The sequence below is a fragment of the Tursiops truncatus genome, chromosome 2, assembly GCF_011762595.2.
Source record: "Tursiops truncatus isolate mTurTru1 chromosome 2, mTurTru1.mat.Y, whole genome shotgun sequence".
Taxonomy (NCBI): domain Eukaryota; kingdom Metazoa; phylum Chordata; class Mammalia; order Artiodactyla; family Delphinidae; genus Tursiops; species Tursiops truncatus.
The window spans coordinates 160310459-160324455 of NC_047035.1; the positions used below are offsets into that span (position 1 = coordinate 160310459).

Here is a 13997-nt window from a genome sequence, read left to right on the forward strand (position 1 = left end):
AGAGAGAAAAACAAATACTGTATGCTAACACATATATATGGAGTCTAAAAAAACAAAAATGGTTCTGATGAACTTAGGGGCAGGACAGGAATAAAGATGCAGAGGTATAGAATGGACTTGAAAACACGGGGACGGGGAAGGGTAAGCTGGGACGAAGTGAGAGAGTAGCACTGACATACATACACTACCAAATGTAAAATAGATAGCTAGTGGGAAGCAGCCGCATTGCACAGGGAGATCAGCTCGGTGCTTTGTGACCACCTAGAGCGGTGGGATAGAGAGGGTGGGAGGGAGATGCAAGAGGGAGGGGATATGGGGATATATGTATACATAGAGCTGATTCACTTTGTTATACAGCAGAAACTAAAACATTGTAAAGCAATTATACTCCAATAAAGATGTTGGAAAAAAAAGTCAGTTGCATTCGTATATGTTAACAATGACCAATCCAAAAAGAAAATTAAGAAAATAATCCAATTTACCATAGCATCAAAAAACATAAAAATATTTAGGAATAAAATAAACCACGGAGATGAAAGATTTTAACAGAGGGAACTATAAAACATTGCTAAAAGAAATTAAACAAGATACAAATAGATGGAAAGACACCCCATGGTCATGGATTGGAAGACTTACTACTGTTAAAATGTACATAATAGCCAGTGCAATCCCTATCAAAATCCCAATGGCATTTTCTGCAGAAATAGAAAAAATACTAACATTCATATGGAATATCAAGGGCCCCCAAATTGCCAAAACAATCTTAAAAAATCAAAACAAAGTCATAGGCCTCAACCTGCCTGATTTCAAGATACACTACAGCAAAAGTAATTAAGACAGTGCTGCACTGTCATATAGATAGATACATATATATACCTAAAACTAATACAGTGTTATATGTGAATGATATCTAAATTTTTTGTTGTTGTTTTTTTTTTTTTGTGGTACACGGGCCTCTCACTGTTGGGGCCTCTCCCGCTGTGGAGCACAGGCTCCGGACGCACAGGCTCATGGGCCATGGTTCACGGGCCCAGCCGCTCCGCGGCACGTGGGATCTTCCCAGACCAGGGCACGAACCCGCTTCCCCTGCATCAGCAGGCGGACCCTCAACCACTGAGCCACCAGGGAAGCCCAATATCGAAATTTTTAAAAATAAAAATAAAAAAATAATTTAAAAGATACATAAACCAATGGAACAGAAATGAAAACCCAGAAATAAACCCTATTACATATGGCAAAATGATTTTATACAAGAGTACCAATGGGGAAAGAACCATCTCGTCAACAAATAATGCTGAAAAAATTAGATATCCACATGCAAAGAATAAAGTTCATCCTTCCCTTACACTATGTATAAAAATTAACTCAAAATGGATCCATAACCTATATACAAGATCTAAACCTATTAAACTGCTGGAAGAAAACACAAGGGAGAAGCGTCAGGAAATTGGATTTGGCAATGATTTCTTGGACATGACACCTAAAGCCCAAGCTTAACAAAAGCAAAAATAAACTAATGGGAGACTTCCCTGGTGGTCCAGTGGGTAAGACTCTGCGCTTCCAGTGCAGAGGGCCTGGGCTCAATCCCTGTTTTGGGAACTAGATCCCAAATGCATGCCACAACTAAGAGTCCACATGCCACAACTAAGAAGTCCACATGCTACAACTAAGATGTCTGCATGCCACAACCACGAAGCTTGCATGCCGCAACTAAGACCCAGTGCAGCCAAAATAAATACATAGAAAAAATAAAACTTTGAAAAAGAATGAAAAAAATAAACAAATGGGTCTACATCAAATTAAAAAGTCACCACACATCAAAGGAAACCATCAACAAAATGAAAAGGCAATCTATGGAAGGGGAGCAAATATTTGCAAGCCATATATATTAACTGTAAAAAGGCTTAATATCTAGAATATATAAGGAACTCATGCAACTCAATAGCAAAATAACAAATAACCTGATTTTAAAATGGGCAAAGAAATAAAAAATGAATAGACATTTTTCCAAATAAGACATACAAATGAACAACGGGTACATGAAAAGGTGTTCAACATCACTCATCATCGGGGAAATGCAAATTAAAATCATATGAGATATCACCTCATACCTGTGAAAATGTGTATTAAGAGAAAATAAGCACTGATAAGGATGTGGAGAGAGGGAACCCTCATGCACTGTTGGTGGGTATGTAAATTGATATAGCAACTATGGAAAACAGTATGTAGGTTTGTAAAAAAAAATTAAAAATATAAGTACCATATGATCCAGCAATCCCACTTTCAGGTATATATCCAAAGGAAACAAAATCAGTATCTCAAAAAGATATCTGCACTCCCATGGTCTTTGCAGCATTATTCACAATAGCCAAGATATCGAAAAAGTCTAAGTGTCCATCAATGGATGAATGGATAAAGAAATTGTGATATACATACAAAATGCAATATTATTCAGGCATTAAAAAAAAGGAAAACCTGCCATTTGTGACAACATTGATGAATCTGTAAGACACTATGGTAAGTGAAACAAGCCAGACACAGAAAGAAAAATATTTCATGACCCCATTTATGCATGAAATCAAAACAAACAAAAACAACCCCTCATAGTAACTGAGAGTAGAATGGTGATTACTAGGGGCCAAACAGAGGGGGTCACAGGAAGTTATTGTTAAATGCAGACAGTTTCAGTTTTGCAAGATGAAAAGAGCTCTGTAGTGGAAGGCAGTGATGGTTACACAATATAAATGTACTTAACACCACTGAATTGTACACTTAAAAATGCTTAAGATAGTATACTTTATGTTCATTTTCCAATTAAAAAATTAGAAAAAATGTGTATATAAATATATGTGTGTGTGTGTATATATATAGCAAAACACGAGAAAGTATATTTTATAATGTTACTAATGCTTATGCAGAGTAACATTACACATAATTTATTTTCCTATGTACTTTTCATACTTCTTTAAATGTTCCACAATAATACTTTCAAAATCAGCTAAAACACAATGAATGTTATTTTTCAAAACTCACAAAATAAGAAAATGTATTACCAAATAATACATACGGTATTATTTAATTTCTAAAGAATAATATGTGTAACTATGGAAAAATAAGAAGGTAAACAAAAATATGTTGACAAGAGTTATCTCAGAGAAACAGGATTATGATGACTTTTATTTTCTTTTTGTATGCCTTCATTTTTAAATTTTCATTATTTATGCCATTACTTTTGTTATATAAATGTACTTATTTAAAAAACACAGTAAAATATAAATACTACATATGAAAATATTAATGACCCAGTCAATGCTGTACATAAAGGACAATTCACAGACATAAACGCCTACGATAAATAATGCTTTCCAATGCTTTTTTTTTTTTTTTGCGGTACGCGGGCCTCTCACTGTTGTGGCCTCTCCCGTTGCGGAGCACAGGCTTCGGACGCGCAGGCTCAGCGGCCATGGCTCACAGGCCTAGGCACTCCGCGGCATGTGGGATCTTCCCGGACCAGGGCACAAACCCATGTCCCCTGCATTAGCAGGTGGACTCTCAACCACTGCGCCACCAGGGAAGCCCTCCAATGCTCTTTATAACTACTTAAGGCACTATATCTAGACTAATATTGCTGCCTGGATTATCATATTCAAGATCAAACAACCAATATAACTTTAAATATTTTATTATTAAAATAATTGTTAATAATAATGAATAGTAATTATTATCAGTTTATCTTGTTTTATTATTAATATTATTAGTAGCTTATAATTAAAATATTAAGTAATATTTTATGCTTAGCAGTTTACACAGAATACGTACATTACGTTCTTCCTTAGCTGCTGCTTCTAACTGAGCTGCAAGTTGTGAACAACATACCAAGAATGAATTCAGATCATTCTCAACCTTATGAAAAAAAGAGAAAGTTACTTTTATTTCAGAATTCATATGCATATCCATCTATATTTTAGAATATTTAACTACTTTTGAAAATAGTTTTGTGTATGTAATTTCTGTCCCTTGAAATGCATAAAACGAGAAACCATGTTCCAAATGCTATACCAGCAAATTTTCCCAGAAAGAAAGTTACATTCTGGGGAGTGGCTCAGTAATGACATATACCCAGCTATGTCTCTCTTCACATTCTCCTCTACACAGGTGTAGAAAATCAAGCATTCCAGCCTTAGCCTTCTGAAATTTAGGGGTAGCAGAAAAAGTACACACTTAAATATACGTTAAATAATGCTTTGTGTTAAAAAATGAATGCTAATTATGACTTCTGATTATAACTATACTTGCCAAGAGATAATAGTCTTTCACCCTTACTTAATGAGCAATAGAAAATTTTGAGGAAAAAAAGTTACATATTAAAATGTCACAATGACTGAATCTCTTTTAGTAGAGCAGTGATCTGTAAATCCGAGAATTGACCAAAGATAAATAAACCTCAGATGCTTATATACAGTTAGAATTCTGACAGAATGTTCTCCAGGACAAATATGATCCCTCAATATTACATTTTAAACATACTCAGAGGTTCATATTTTTTCATCATGGTAAAACCTATAGTCATATAAGAGACAGAGGGGGAAACTAAAATAGTCATTCAGGAGAGTGGGAAAATGAATTAACTAGAGTTACTAATCACAAATATAAAGTGAGACCATTAGCAGACTTGGGGATTTTCTTCCACCCACATTCAGGTGCCACAAATAGACGATGAACATCAATTTGATCAAGATACATGTTCTTTTCAAGTGCACACAGAACATTATCCAGGATAGATCACATGCAGGGCCACAAAGCAAGCCTCGCTAAACATAAGAAAACTGAAATATCAAGCATCCTTTCTGACCACAACACTATGAGGCTAAAAATCAACTACAAGAAAAAACTGCAAAAAACACAAACACATGGATGCTAAACAATATGCTGCTAAACAACCAGTGGCTCAATGAAGAAATCAAAGAGGAAATCAAAATATACCTAGAGACAAATGAAAATGAAAGCATGATAATCCAAAACCTACGGGATGCAGCAAAAGCAGTTCTACAGAGGGAAGTTTACAGCAATACAAGCTTACCTCTGTAAACAAGAAAAATCTCAAACAACCTAACCTCACGCCTGAAGCAACTAGAATAAAGAACAAACAAAAGCAAAAGTTAGTAGAAGAAAAGAAATCATAAAGATCAGAGCTGAAATAAATGAAATAGAGATTAAAAAATCAATAGAAAAGACCACTAAAATCTAATTCTTTGAAAAAACAAACAAAATTGATAAAACTTTAGCCAGACTCAAGAAAAGAAGGGAGAGGGCCCAAATCAATAAAATCAGAAATGAAAAAGGAAAAGTTACAACCAACACCACAGAAATACAAAGGATCATGAAACTACTACAAGCAACTATAAGCCAAAAAAATGGACAATCCAGAAGATATGGACAAATTCTTGAACCAAGAACAAAGAGAAAATATGAACAGACCAATTATCAGAACTGAAATTGAAAGAGTAACTTAAAAACTCCCAAAATACAAAAGTCCAGGACCAGATGACTTCACAGGTGACTTCTACCAAACATTTAGAGAAGAGTTAACACCTATCCTTCCGAAAATATTCCAAAAAACTGGAGAGGAAGGAAGACTTCTGAACTCATTCTATGAGGCTACCATCACCCTGATACCAAAACCAGACAAAGATACCACAAAAAAAGAAAATTACAGCCCCACATCACTGATGAACATAGGTGCAAAAATCCTCAAAATACGAGCAAACCTACTCCAACAATACATTAAAAGGTTCATACAATATGACCAAGTGGGATTTATCCCAGGGATGCAAGGATTTTTCAATATCCACAAATCAATCAATGTGATACACAACATTAACAAATTGAAGAATATAAACCATATGATCATCTCAATAGATGCAGAAAAAACTTCTGATAAAATTCAACATCCATTTATGATTAAAAAAAAAACTCTTTAGAAAGTAAGAATAGAGGGAACATACCCTCAACATAATAAAGGCCATATTATGACCAACCCACAGCTAACATTATACTCAACTGTGAGAATGCCCACCCTCGCCACTTTTACTCAACATAGTTTTGGAAGTCCTAGCCACAGCACTCAGAGAAGAAAAAGAAAAGGAATCCAAATTAGAAAAGAAGAAGTAAAACTGTCACTGTTTTCAGATGACATGATAGTATACATAGAAAATCCTAAAGACACTACCAGAAAACTACTGAAGCTCATCAATGACTTCAGTAAAGTTGCAGGATACAAAATTAATATACAGAAATCTGTCGCATTTGTATACACTAACAACAAAAGATCAGAAAGAGAAATTAAGGAAACAACCCCATCACATCAAAAAATAAAATAAAATAAAGTACCTAGGAATAAACCTACCTAAGGAAACAAAAGACCTGTTCTCCAAAAACTGTAAGACGCTAATGAAAGAAACTGAAGGTGACACAAACAGATGGAAAGATATACTGTGTTCTTGGATTGGAAGACTCAATAGTGTTAAAATGACCATACTACCCAAGGCAATCTATGCTTTCAATGCAATTCCTATCAAATTACCAATGCCATTCTTCACAGAACTAGAGCAAAAAAATTTAAAAATTTGTATAGAAACACAAAAGACCCCGAATAGCCAAAACAATCCTGAGAAAGAAGAATGGAGCTTGAGAAATCACTCTCCCTGACTTCAGACTATACTACAAACCTACAGTAATCAAAACAGTATGGTACTGGGACAAAAAGAGACACATAGATTAATGGACCAGGACAGAAAGCCCAGAAATAAACCCAAGCACATATGGTCAAATAATCTACAACAAAGGAGGCAAGAATATACAATGCAGAAAAGACAGCCTCTTCAATAAGTGGTGCTGGGAAAACTGGACAGCTACATGTGAAAGGATGAAATTAGAACACTCCCTAACACCATAAGACAAAAATAAACTCAAAATGGATTAAAGACCTAAATGTAAGGGCAGACATTATAAAACGCTAGAGGAAAACATAGGCAGAACACACTTTGACATAAAACATAGCAATATTTTTTTGGATCCCTCTCCTAGAGTAAAGGAAACAAAAACAAAACTAAACAAATGGGACATAATTAAACTTAAAAGCTTTCACACAGCAAAGGAAACCATCAACAAAACAAACTTACAGACTGGGAGAAAATATTTGCAAATGATGCTACCAACAAGGGATTAATTTCCAAAATTCACAAACAGCTCATGTGGCTTAATATCAGAAAAACAAACAACCCAATCAAAAAATGGGCTGAAAACCTAAACAGACATTTCTCCAAAGAAGACATACAGATAGGCATATGAAAAAGAAGACATACAGGCACATGAAAAGATACTCAATATCGCTAATTATTAGAGAAACACAAATCAAAACTATAATGAGATAACACCTCACACTAGTCAGAATGGACACCATTAAAAAGTCTACAGATAAGATATGCTGGCGAGGATGTGGAGCAAAAGGAACCCCCCTACCTTGTTGGTGGAAATGTAAATTGGTGCAGCCACCATGGAGAACAGTATGGAGTTTCCTCAAAAAACTAAAACTAGAGTTACCATATGATACGGCAATCCCACTCCTGGGCATATATCCAGAGAAAACTCTAATTCAAAAAGATATGTGGGGGCTTCCCTGGTGGCGCAGTGGTTGAGAGTCCGCCTGCTGATGCAGGGGACACGGGTTTGTGCCCCAGTCTGGGAAGATCCCATATGCCGCGAAGCGGCTAGGCCCGTGAGCCATGGCCGCTGAGCCTGCGCGTCCGGAGCCTGTGCTCCGCAACGGGAGAGGCCACAACAGTGAGAGGCCTACGTACCAGAAAAAAAAAAAAAAAAGATATGTGGGGACTTCCCTGGCAATCCAGTGGTTAAGAATCCATGCTCCCATTGCAGAGGGCACAGAGGGCACAGGTTCGGTCCCTGGTCAGGGAATTAAGATGCCGCACGGCACAGCCAAAAAAAAAAAAAAGAGAGAAAGAGAGAGACAAGGAAATAAAAACATTCAGATTGGACAAGAAGAAGTAAAACTGTCCTTATTTGAAGATGACATAATTGTCTATGTATAAAACCCCAAAACATCTACAGAAAGATTCCTAGAATAAAGAAGTACATTGAGCAAGGTTGCAAGATGTATGATCAACACACGAAAATCAATCATATTTCTATATACTAATAACAAACAGGTGGAAACTGAAATTAAAAATATAATGCCATTAAAAATCATTCCAAAAAACATGAAATATTAATGTATAAATCTGAAAAACAATATACAGGATCTTTATGATGAAAATTACAGAATGCTGAAGAAAGAAATCAAACAGGACAAAGAAATCAATCAAATAAATGGAGAAACATACTATGTTTATGGTTTGAAAGACCCAACATAGCTATTTTATTACATGAAGCCAAACTCAATCCCTAACTAACAAAACTAATTATAAAATAGAAGAATAATGACCAACGAGTACAGTGTATTAAAGTATAGTCGACTATTAAGAAATATGTAAAAATAATTCGTCTCATCAATAGACTGAAGGTGAAGCACATAATCACCTTAATAGTTATATCATTTCAATATATACAACACAGACATTTACTAAAACTCAGTAATCTCTTCAATGTTGGGGGTTTTTTATTTAGCAAACCATAAATAGAAGAATACTTTCTTAACATAATAAAGAATATACATTGCAAACCAACAGCCAACCACAAGCTTACGTATTAAATAAGAGATGCATTAGCATCAAAAGTAGGCTCAAGATATAGATATGCGGTGGTGTGATGATTTGGGAGATTGGGATTGACATGTATACACTGATGTGTATAAAATGGATGACTAACAAGAATAAAAAAATAATAATAATAAATAAAATGTTTAAGAACATATACAAATGCATGAAAACAAATTTAAAATTGAAATCCAATAAATACTTTAGTAATAAAAAAAAGATATAGACATGTCTTAATTAAACTTTAAGATAAGTGTTGGCAGAGAATGGAAAAATCAGTACACTACTTTCAAGTTTCCTAGGAGGATCATTTTCATGGATGGGGGATTCATCTGAGAACATACACAGACTCTAAAAGAAAATCTTAGCCCTTTTCAGCATTAATGTCTCTACATTAGCATTACATATACTTACAGGAAAGGTTAATCCTTCATGTTCAGGCTTCACAACTGGTTCTTCTCTACTTGGAATGCTAAATCCATAGGTTTCTTCCAAAGTAGAAACAACCTATGAGAAAAATCAAAGCAAATTATGTACTTATATAGGGTAAAAATATTACATTAAATCTAAAAAGATATTTAATCAACTATGTCAGAACCATTTTAGCAGTAAGACTTACTTCTACCAGTACCATAAACTTAAATTTTCCATTTCATGCCCCACCTCATATCATCCTGAAGAAGGAGTATGAGCAATAGGCCTTGATCCCTCCCTAGCAATGAAGATAGGCCCTATGACTCTTCCACTTCTGTGTTGGAGAGAGTCTATGAACAGCTGAAGCATCAACTCTACTTACCATCAAAGTTTACCTCAAAATCTAATTAACTTGGCTTTCCTCTTTGAAGAGAGTGGGGAAAATAGGGAGATAGAGACCAGAAAGCAACACATTTTTAAAGGAAATTCTCTGAGCTAACCCCCTGAACTTTGAGCAAACTTGTATTTTGGAAGTTTGATGAACTATATTTTTTTTCTATATTTGTGCTATTCCTCATTGTTCTCACTTGGTATTCGGTACATTTACAACTCAATTCTGGATCACTGTGCAAGGAACTCAGAAAAAAGGAAGATATTTTTTCCCCAACACTAACAGCTAGAGTTTCTAAAGTGCAGAGAAAAGCTACAGAGCAGGCATGAGACTGAGAAAAGCCTATCCTTAGAAAGATCTGCTTGTGTCTCAGAACTTGGATTTCAGGAGGGTTCCCACTATTCACTGACTGATGACAGTGGCTCACTGTCCCTAAACTCATTGTACCAACTATATGATTTATGCTGAACACATGCTTTCCTTCAGGGAGTCTGGAATTTTGGTACATGCTAGGCAGAGAGTACCTAGGTGACCAACCTCCAATAAAACCCTGGGCACTGAATCTCTAGTGAACTCCTCTGGTAGGTATTTCACATGTGCTGTAACAACTTGTTGAAGGAATTAAGCAAGTCCTGTGTGACTCTAAAGGGAAAGAAATCTTGGAAACTTGCACCTGGTTTCCTCGAGACTTCACCCCATGTGCCTTCTCCTTTTGCTGATTTTGCTTTTAATCCTTTCACTATAATATATCTTGGCCATCAATATGACTATATACTGAGTCCAGTGAGTCCTCAAAGGAAATCACTAAACCTGACGATGGTCATGGGGACCCCCAACCCAAGCACCAACAAGTATCTTACCATCTTCAGATGTTTGGTAATCTTCCTGATCAATTCATCTTCTGCTACTAACTCCTCTGTCTTACTTGATGGAATGGGCAAAGCATACCTTATGATGGATTCCCCTGTTGGTGGAGATCTTAAGACCACTGGTTCAAGTTTATCACGTACTAATTTTGCACTATGTTTTTCCTTTGGTTTAGGTGACAATGGTGAATTAAATACTCCTTTTTTATATGTTAATTCTGGAACATTTGCCAATTTACTACTAGATGCCAACAGATGCTTTACTGGCTTCATTTTGTTATTTACTTAGCTTCTGAATTATAGATGAAAAATTTTTATTCCTCCCTGTAAATAAAACATTAAGATTTCAGATTAAAAATGATGGCAGATTAAAAAGAATGAAATAATGCCATTTGCAGCAACGTGAATGGACCTGGATATTATCATACTAAGTGAAGCAAGTCAGACAGAGAAAGACAAATATCATATGATATCGCTTATATGGGGAAACTATTATTTTTAAAAAGATACAAATGAACTTATTTACAAGACAGAAACAGACTCCTAGACTTAGAATAACAAACTTATGGTTACCACAGGGGAAAGGTGGGCCGGGGTGGGGGAGGGTAGATAAATTTTGGGATTCACATATACACACTACCATATTTAAAATAGATAACCAGGGACTTCCCTGGTGGTCCAGTGGGTAAGACTCCGTGCTCCTAATGCAGGGGGCCTGGGTTCGATCCCTGGTGGGGGAACTAGATCCCACATGCATGCCACAACTAAGAGTTTGCATGCCACAACTAAGAAGTCCGCATGCCACAACTGAAGATCCCGCATGTGGCAACTAAGCCCCAGTGCCGCCAAAATAAATGAATAAGTAAAAGAGATAGCCAATAAGAACCTACTGTATAGCAAAGGGAACTCTACTCAATATTCTGTAATAACCTAAATGGGAAAAGAATTTGAAAAAGAATAGATATATATACATAAAACTGAATCACTGTGGTGTACACCTGAAACTAACACAACATTGTAAATCAACTATACTTCAATATAAAATAAAAATTTTTAAAAACAAAAAAAAAATGACAGCCAGACTATCAATTGCCATGAAGATGGTGAATCCCAAAATCAACTCTGGAGAAATTACAAAATGGAGAGGGAAACATTCCTAACAACAAGAAAAAAAAAACAAACCTGTGAGAAACCCCTAGACGTGTGATTTATGTGTGGGCATTCAGGACAGGAGCTGAAGGGAGGGAAGAAGACAGTGGCAGCAGTGAAAGAACGTATTTAGAAAACTTTAAAATTTTATTTTTACCTTTCCCCACCATCCTTGAGCTAATATAGGCCCTTTATATATACCATTATTTCCATAGACAGTAATAGTCTATTATTTGCTGATCCCAGGGTATCAGCAGAGTAATACCGGGGCAGCACCAATGTCATGCTAGAATAAGGAAGTATAGACTGGGTAGGACTTATTAAGCTTTCATTCTCCTACTTCTCTCTTTCCAAAGCTGATTAAGACTCAGAACAATGCCTCCTCCCATGGGAATTGTCTGATAGACTGGCAAAATTAAGACAGAATAGCATTGGCTCTCTGTTGTCTGCAGTGCTCCACACACAGACTAGTCCCATTGTTGTGGGTTGAACTGTGTCCCCGAAATAGATATGTTCAAGTCCTAACCCCTGGTACCTGGGAATATGACCGTATTTGAAAATACAGTCTTTGCATATGTGATCAAGTTAAAATGAGGTCATATTGGAATAGGGTGGGCCCTAAATCCAATGACTGGCGTCATTATAAGAAAGCCGTGTGATGACACTTGTACACAGACGTACAGGGAAGAAGGCCACGAAATGACAAGGGCAGAGATTGGAGGGGTGCAGCTGCAAACCAAGCAATGTTGAGGATCGCCAGCACCCACCAGAAGCTGGGAAAAACCTTCGGGGGAGCACAGCCCTACCAACACCTTGATTTCAGACTCCTAGACTCCAGAATTGTTAGATAATAAATTTCTCTCACAATAAATTGTTTTAGGCCACCCGTTTTGTGGCACGTTGTTACGGCAGCCCTAGGAAACTAATTTGCTGATGGAAATGATTCAGTAGAAAGCAAAAAGTATGACTGGGAGAGAGGGAATTGCTGTGATGATACCCTTGAGTAAACAAGAAGAAATGGGTTTTAAGGCACGAATGGGCCAACTCACTTTAGACAGGAACAGGGAAACTTTACCTAAGGCAGCAGACAGGAAGGCAGAGATGTGGGCTACTTCAAGAAACCAACAGAAAAGGATGGGGCACTCACCAGGTGCTAGAAAACGGCCTAATAAATGGATCCATGAAAGTTCACAGAAACTTAAAAAAAAAAGTTACATGCAGTGAACACTTATAAAAAAATACTTAAGGATTTTACACATTTGCTCCATTTAACTCTCCTAACAATGCCAGGAGGTGGATACTCTATCACCATAAAATTACCCAAGTTTATCAGTCACTTTCCACCACGAAGACAAACGTTTTCTGGTTTCCCTTCAAGGATTAGCTTGATATCCATTTCAAGCCCTTTAACGACACATTATACAAAACTGTGGGGGTGGGAGGCATAGGGTTTACGGTCCTTAAATTCTCCATCAAGACACGAGAAGCTCAGCCGCAGCTGAGGCAGTCACGCGGGGGGGAGGGGGGGCGGGGAAATGAAGACAGAAGCAAGGATGCTTTGGTCAGGGAATCTGTGAACACGCTCACAGCTGACGAGGTAAGTCCCCCACCACTCGGTATACCTGCCGAGGCTGCTGGCAGTCAGGCTACTGGGTGGTTTGGCCCTGGCGAGGCTGGCTCTACGGTGAAAACGCTGGAAATTCTGAGCCTCCCAGACTTCCTTCAAGACGGAAGCCTGCAAATCCTGCAGACTCCAGCCCTGCTGCTTTACAAACGGACATTTGTGCCGCCAGGAAACGCCGAGCTTCAGCGTCCCCGGGCGGCCGCAGCGAGGATAAGACGCCAGCCGCCGGACGGCCGTTGACGCCACGTCACGACGCCGACGTCCTACGTCAGACGCCGCGGGCGGGATCCGCCCATCCCACGCGCGCGGGGAGAGGGGCGAGGGCTTCCGGCAACGGCGGGGCCATCGAGAGGCTGCGCGCCTCCACCGCGCCCTCGGTATCCTATGCGATTACTTCCAGACGCTTCACACGCGGAGATGCTTACAGGCTTTTGGCCTCGAGAAATAACGTCCCGTTTAGTGCTATAAGAGCTTGGACTACACCGACAAAGCCTGAGCCCCAGGCCCTCCTCTGACACCGTCTAAATGTTTCACTGCGAGGTGTTGTGGAGTCATATATTTTTTTTTTAGACTATTAAATATTTTGTTGTTGTCGAACTATAGTTGATTTACAATGTGTTAATTTCTGGTGTACAACAAAGTGATTCAGGTACATATGTTAAATACCAGGTTGTACCATGAACATGTACCACTCACATTATTCTTCAAGGGATAATAGGAAGATTTCTGCTTCCAACCAAAATGGTGGAACAGGGACTGGGTTTATCCTCCTAGCTCACCAA

General features: G+C 37.7%; 1 protein-coding gene across 19 annotated transcripts in view; it reads right to left on the reverse strand.

Moving 5' to 3' along the window:
* Positions 1-13419, reverse strand: part of CCDC7 (coiled-coil domain containing 7) — a 271954-nt gene extending 258535 nt beyond the window's left edge. For 9 of the 19 annotated variants that reach the window (XM_033852411.2, XM_073801622.1, XM_073801613.1 and 6 more), the window contains exons 1-4: positions 13214-13417; positions 10437-10766; positions 9186-9278; positions 3820-3903 (exon numbers count right to left, since the gene is read on the reverse strand). In XM_033852411.2, coding sequence (XP_033708302.1) covers positions 3820-3903; positions 9186-9278; positions 10437-10715 — 456 coding nt within the window. In that variant the 5' untranslated portion in view covers positions 10716-10766; positions 13214-13417. Of the gene's footprint in view, positions 1-3819; positions 3904-9185; positions 9279-10436; positions 10767-13213 lie in introns of all 19 variants that reach the window. The other 10 variants (XM_073801610.1, XM_073801625.1, XM_073801619.1 and 7 more) reach the window with 5 other exon arrangements.
* Positions 13420-13997: the final 578 nt, after the last annotated feature.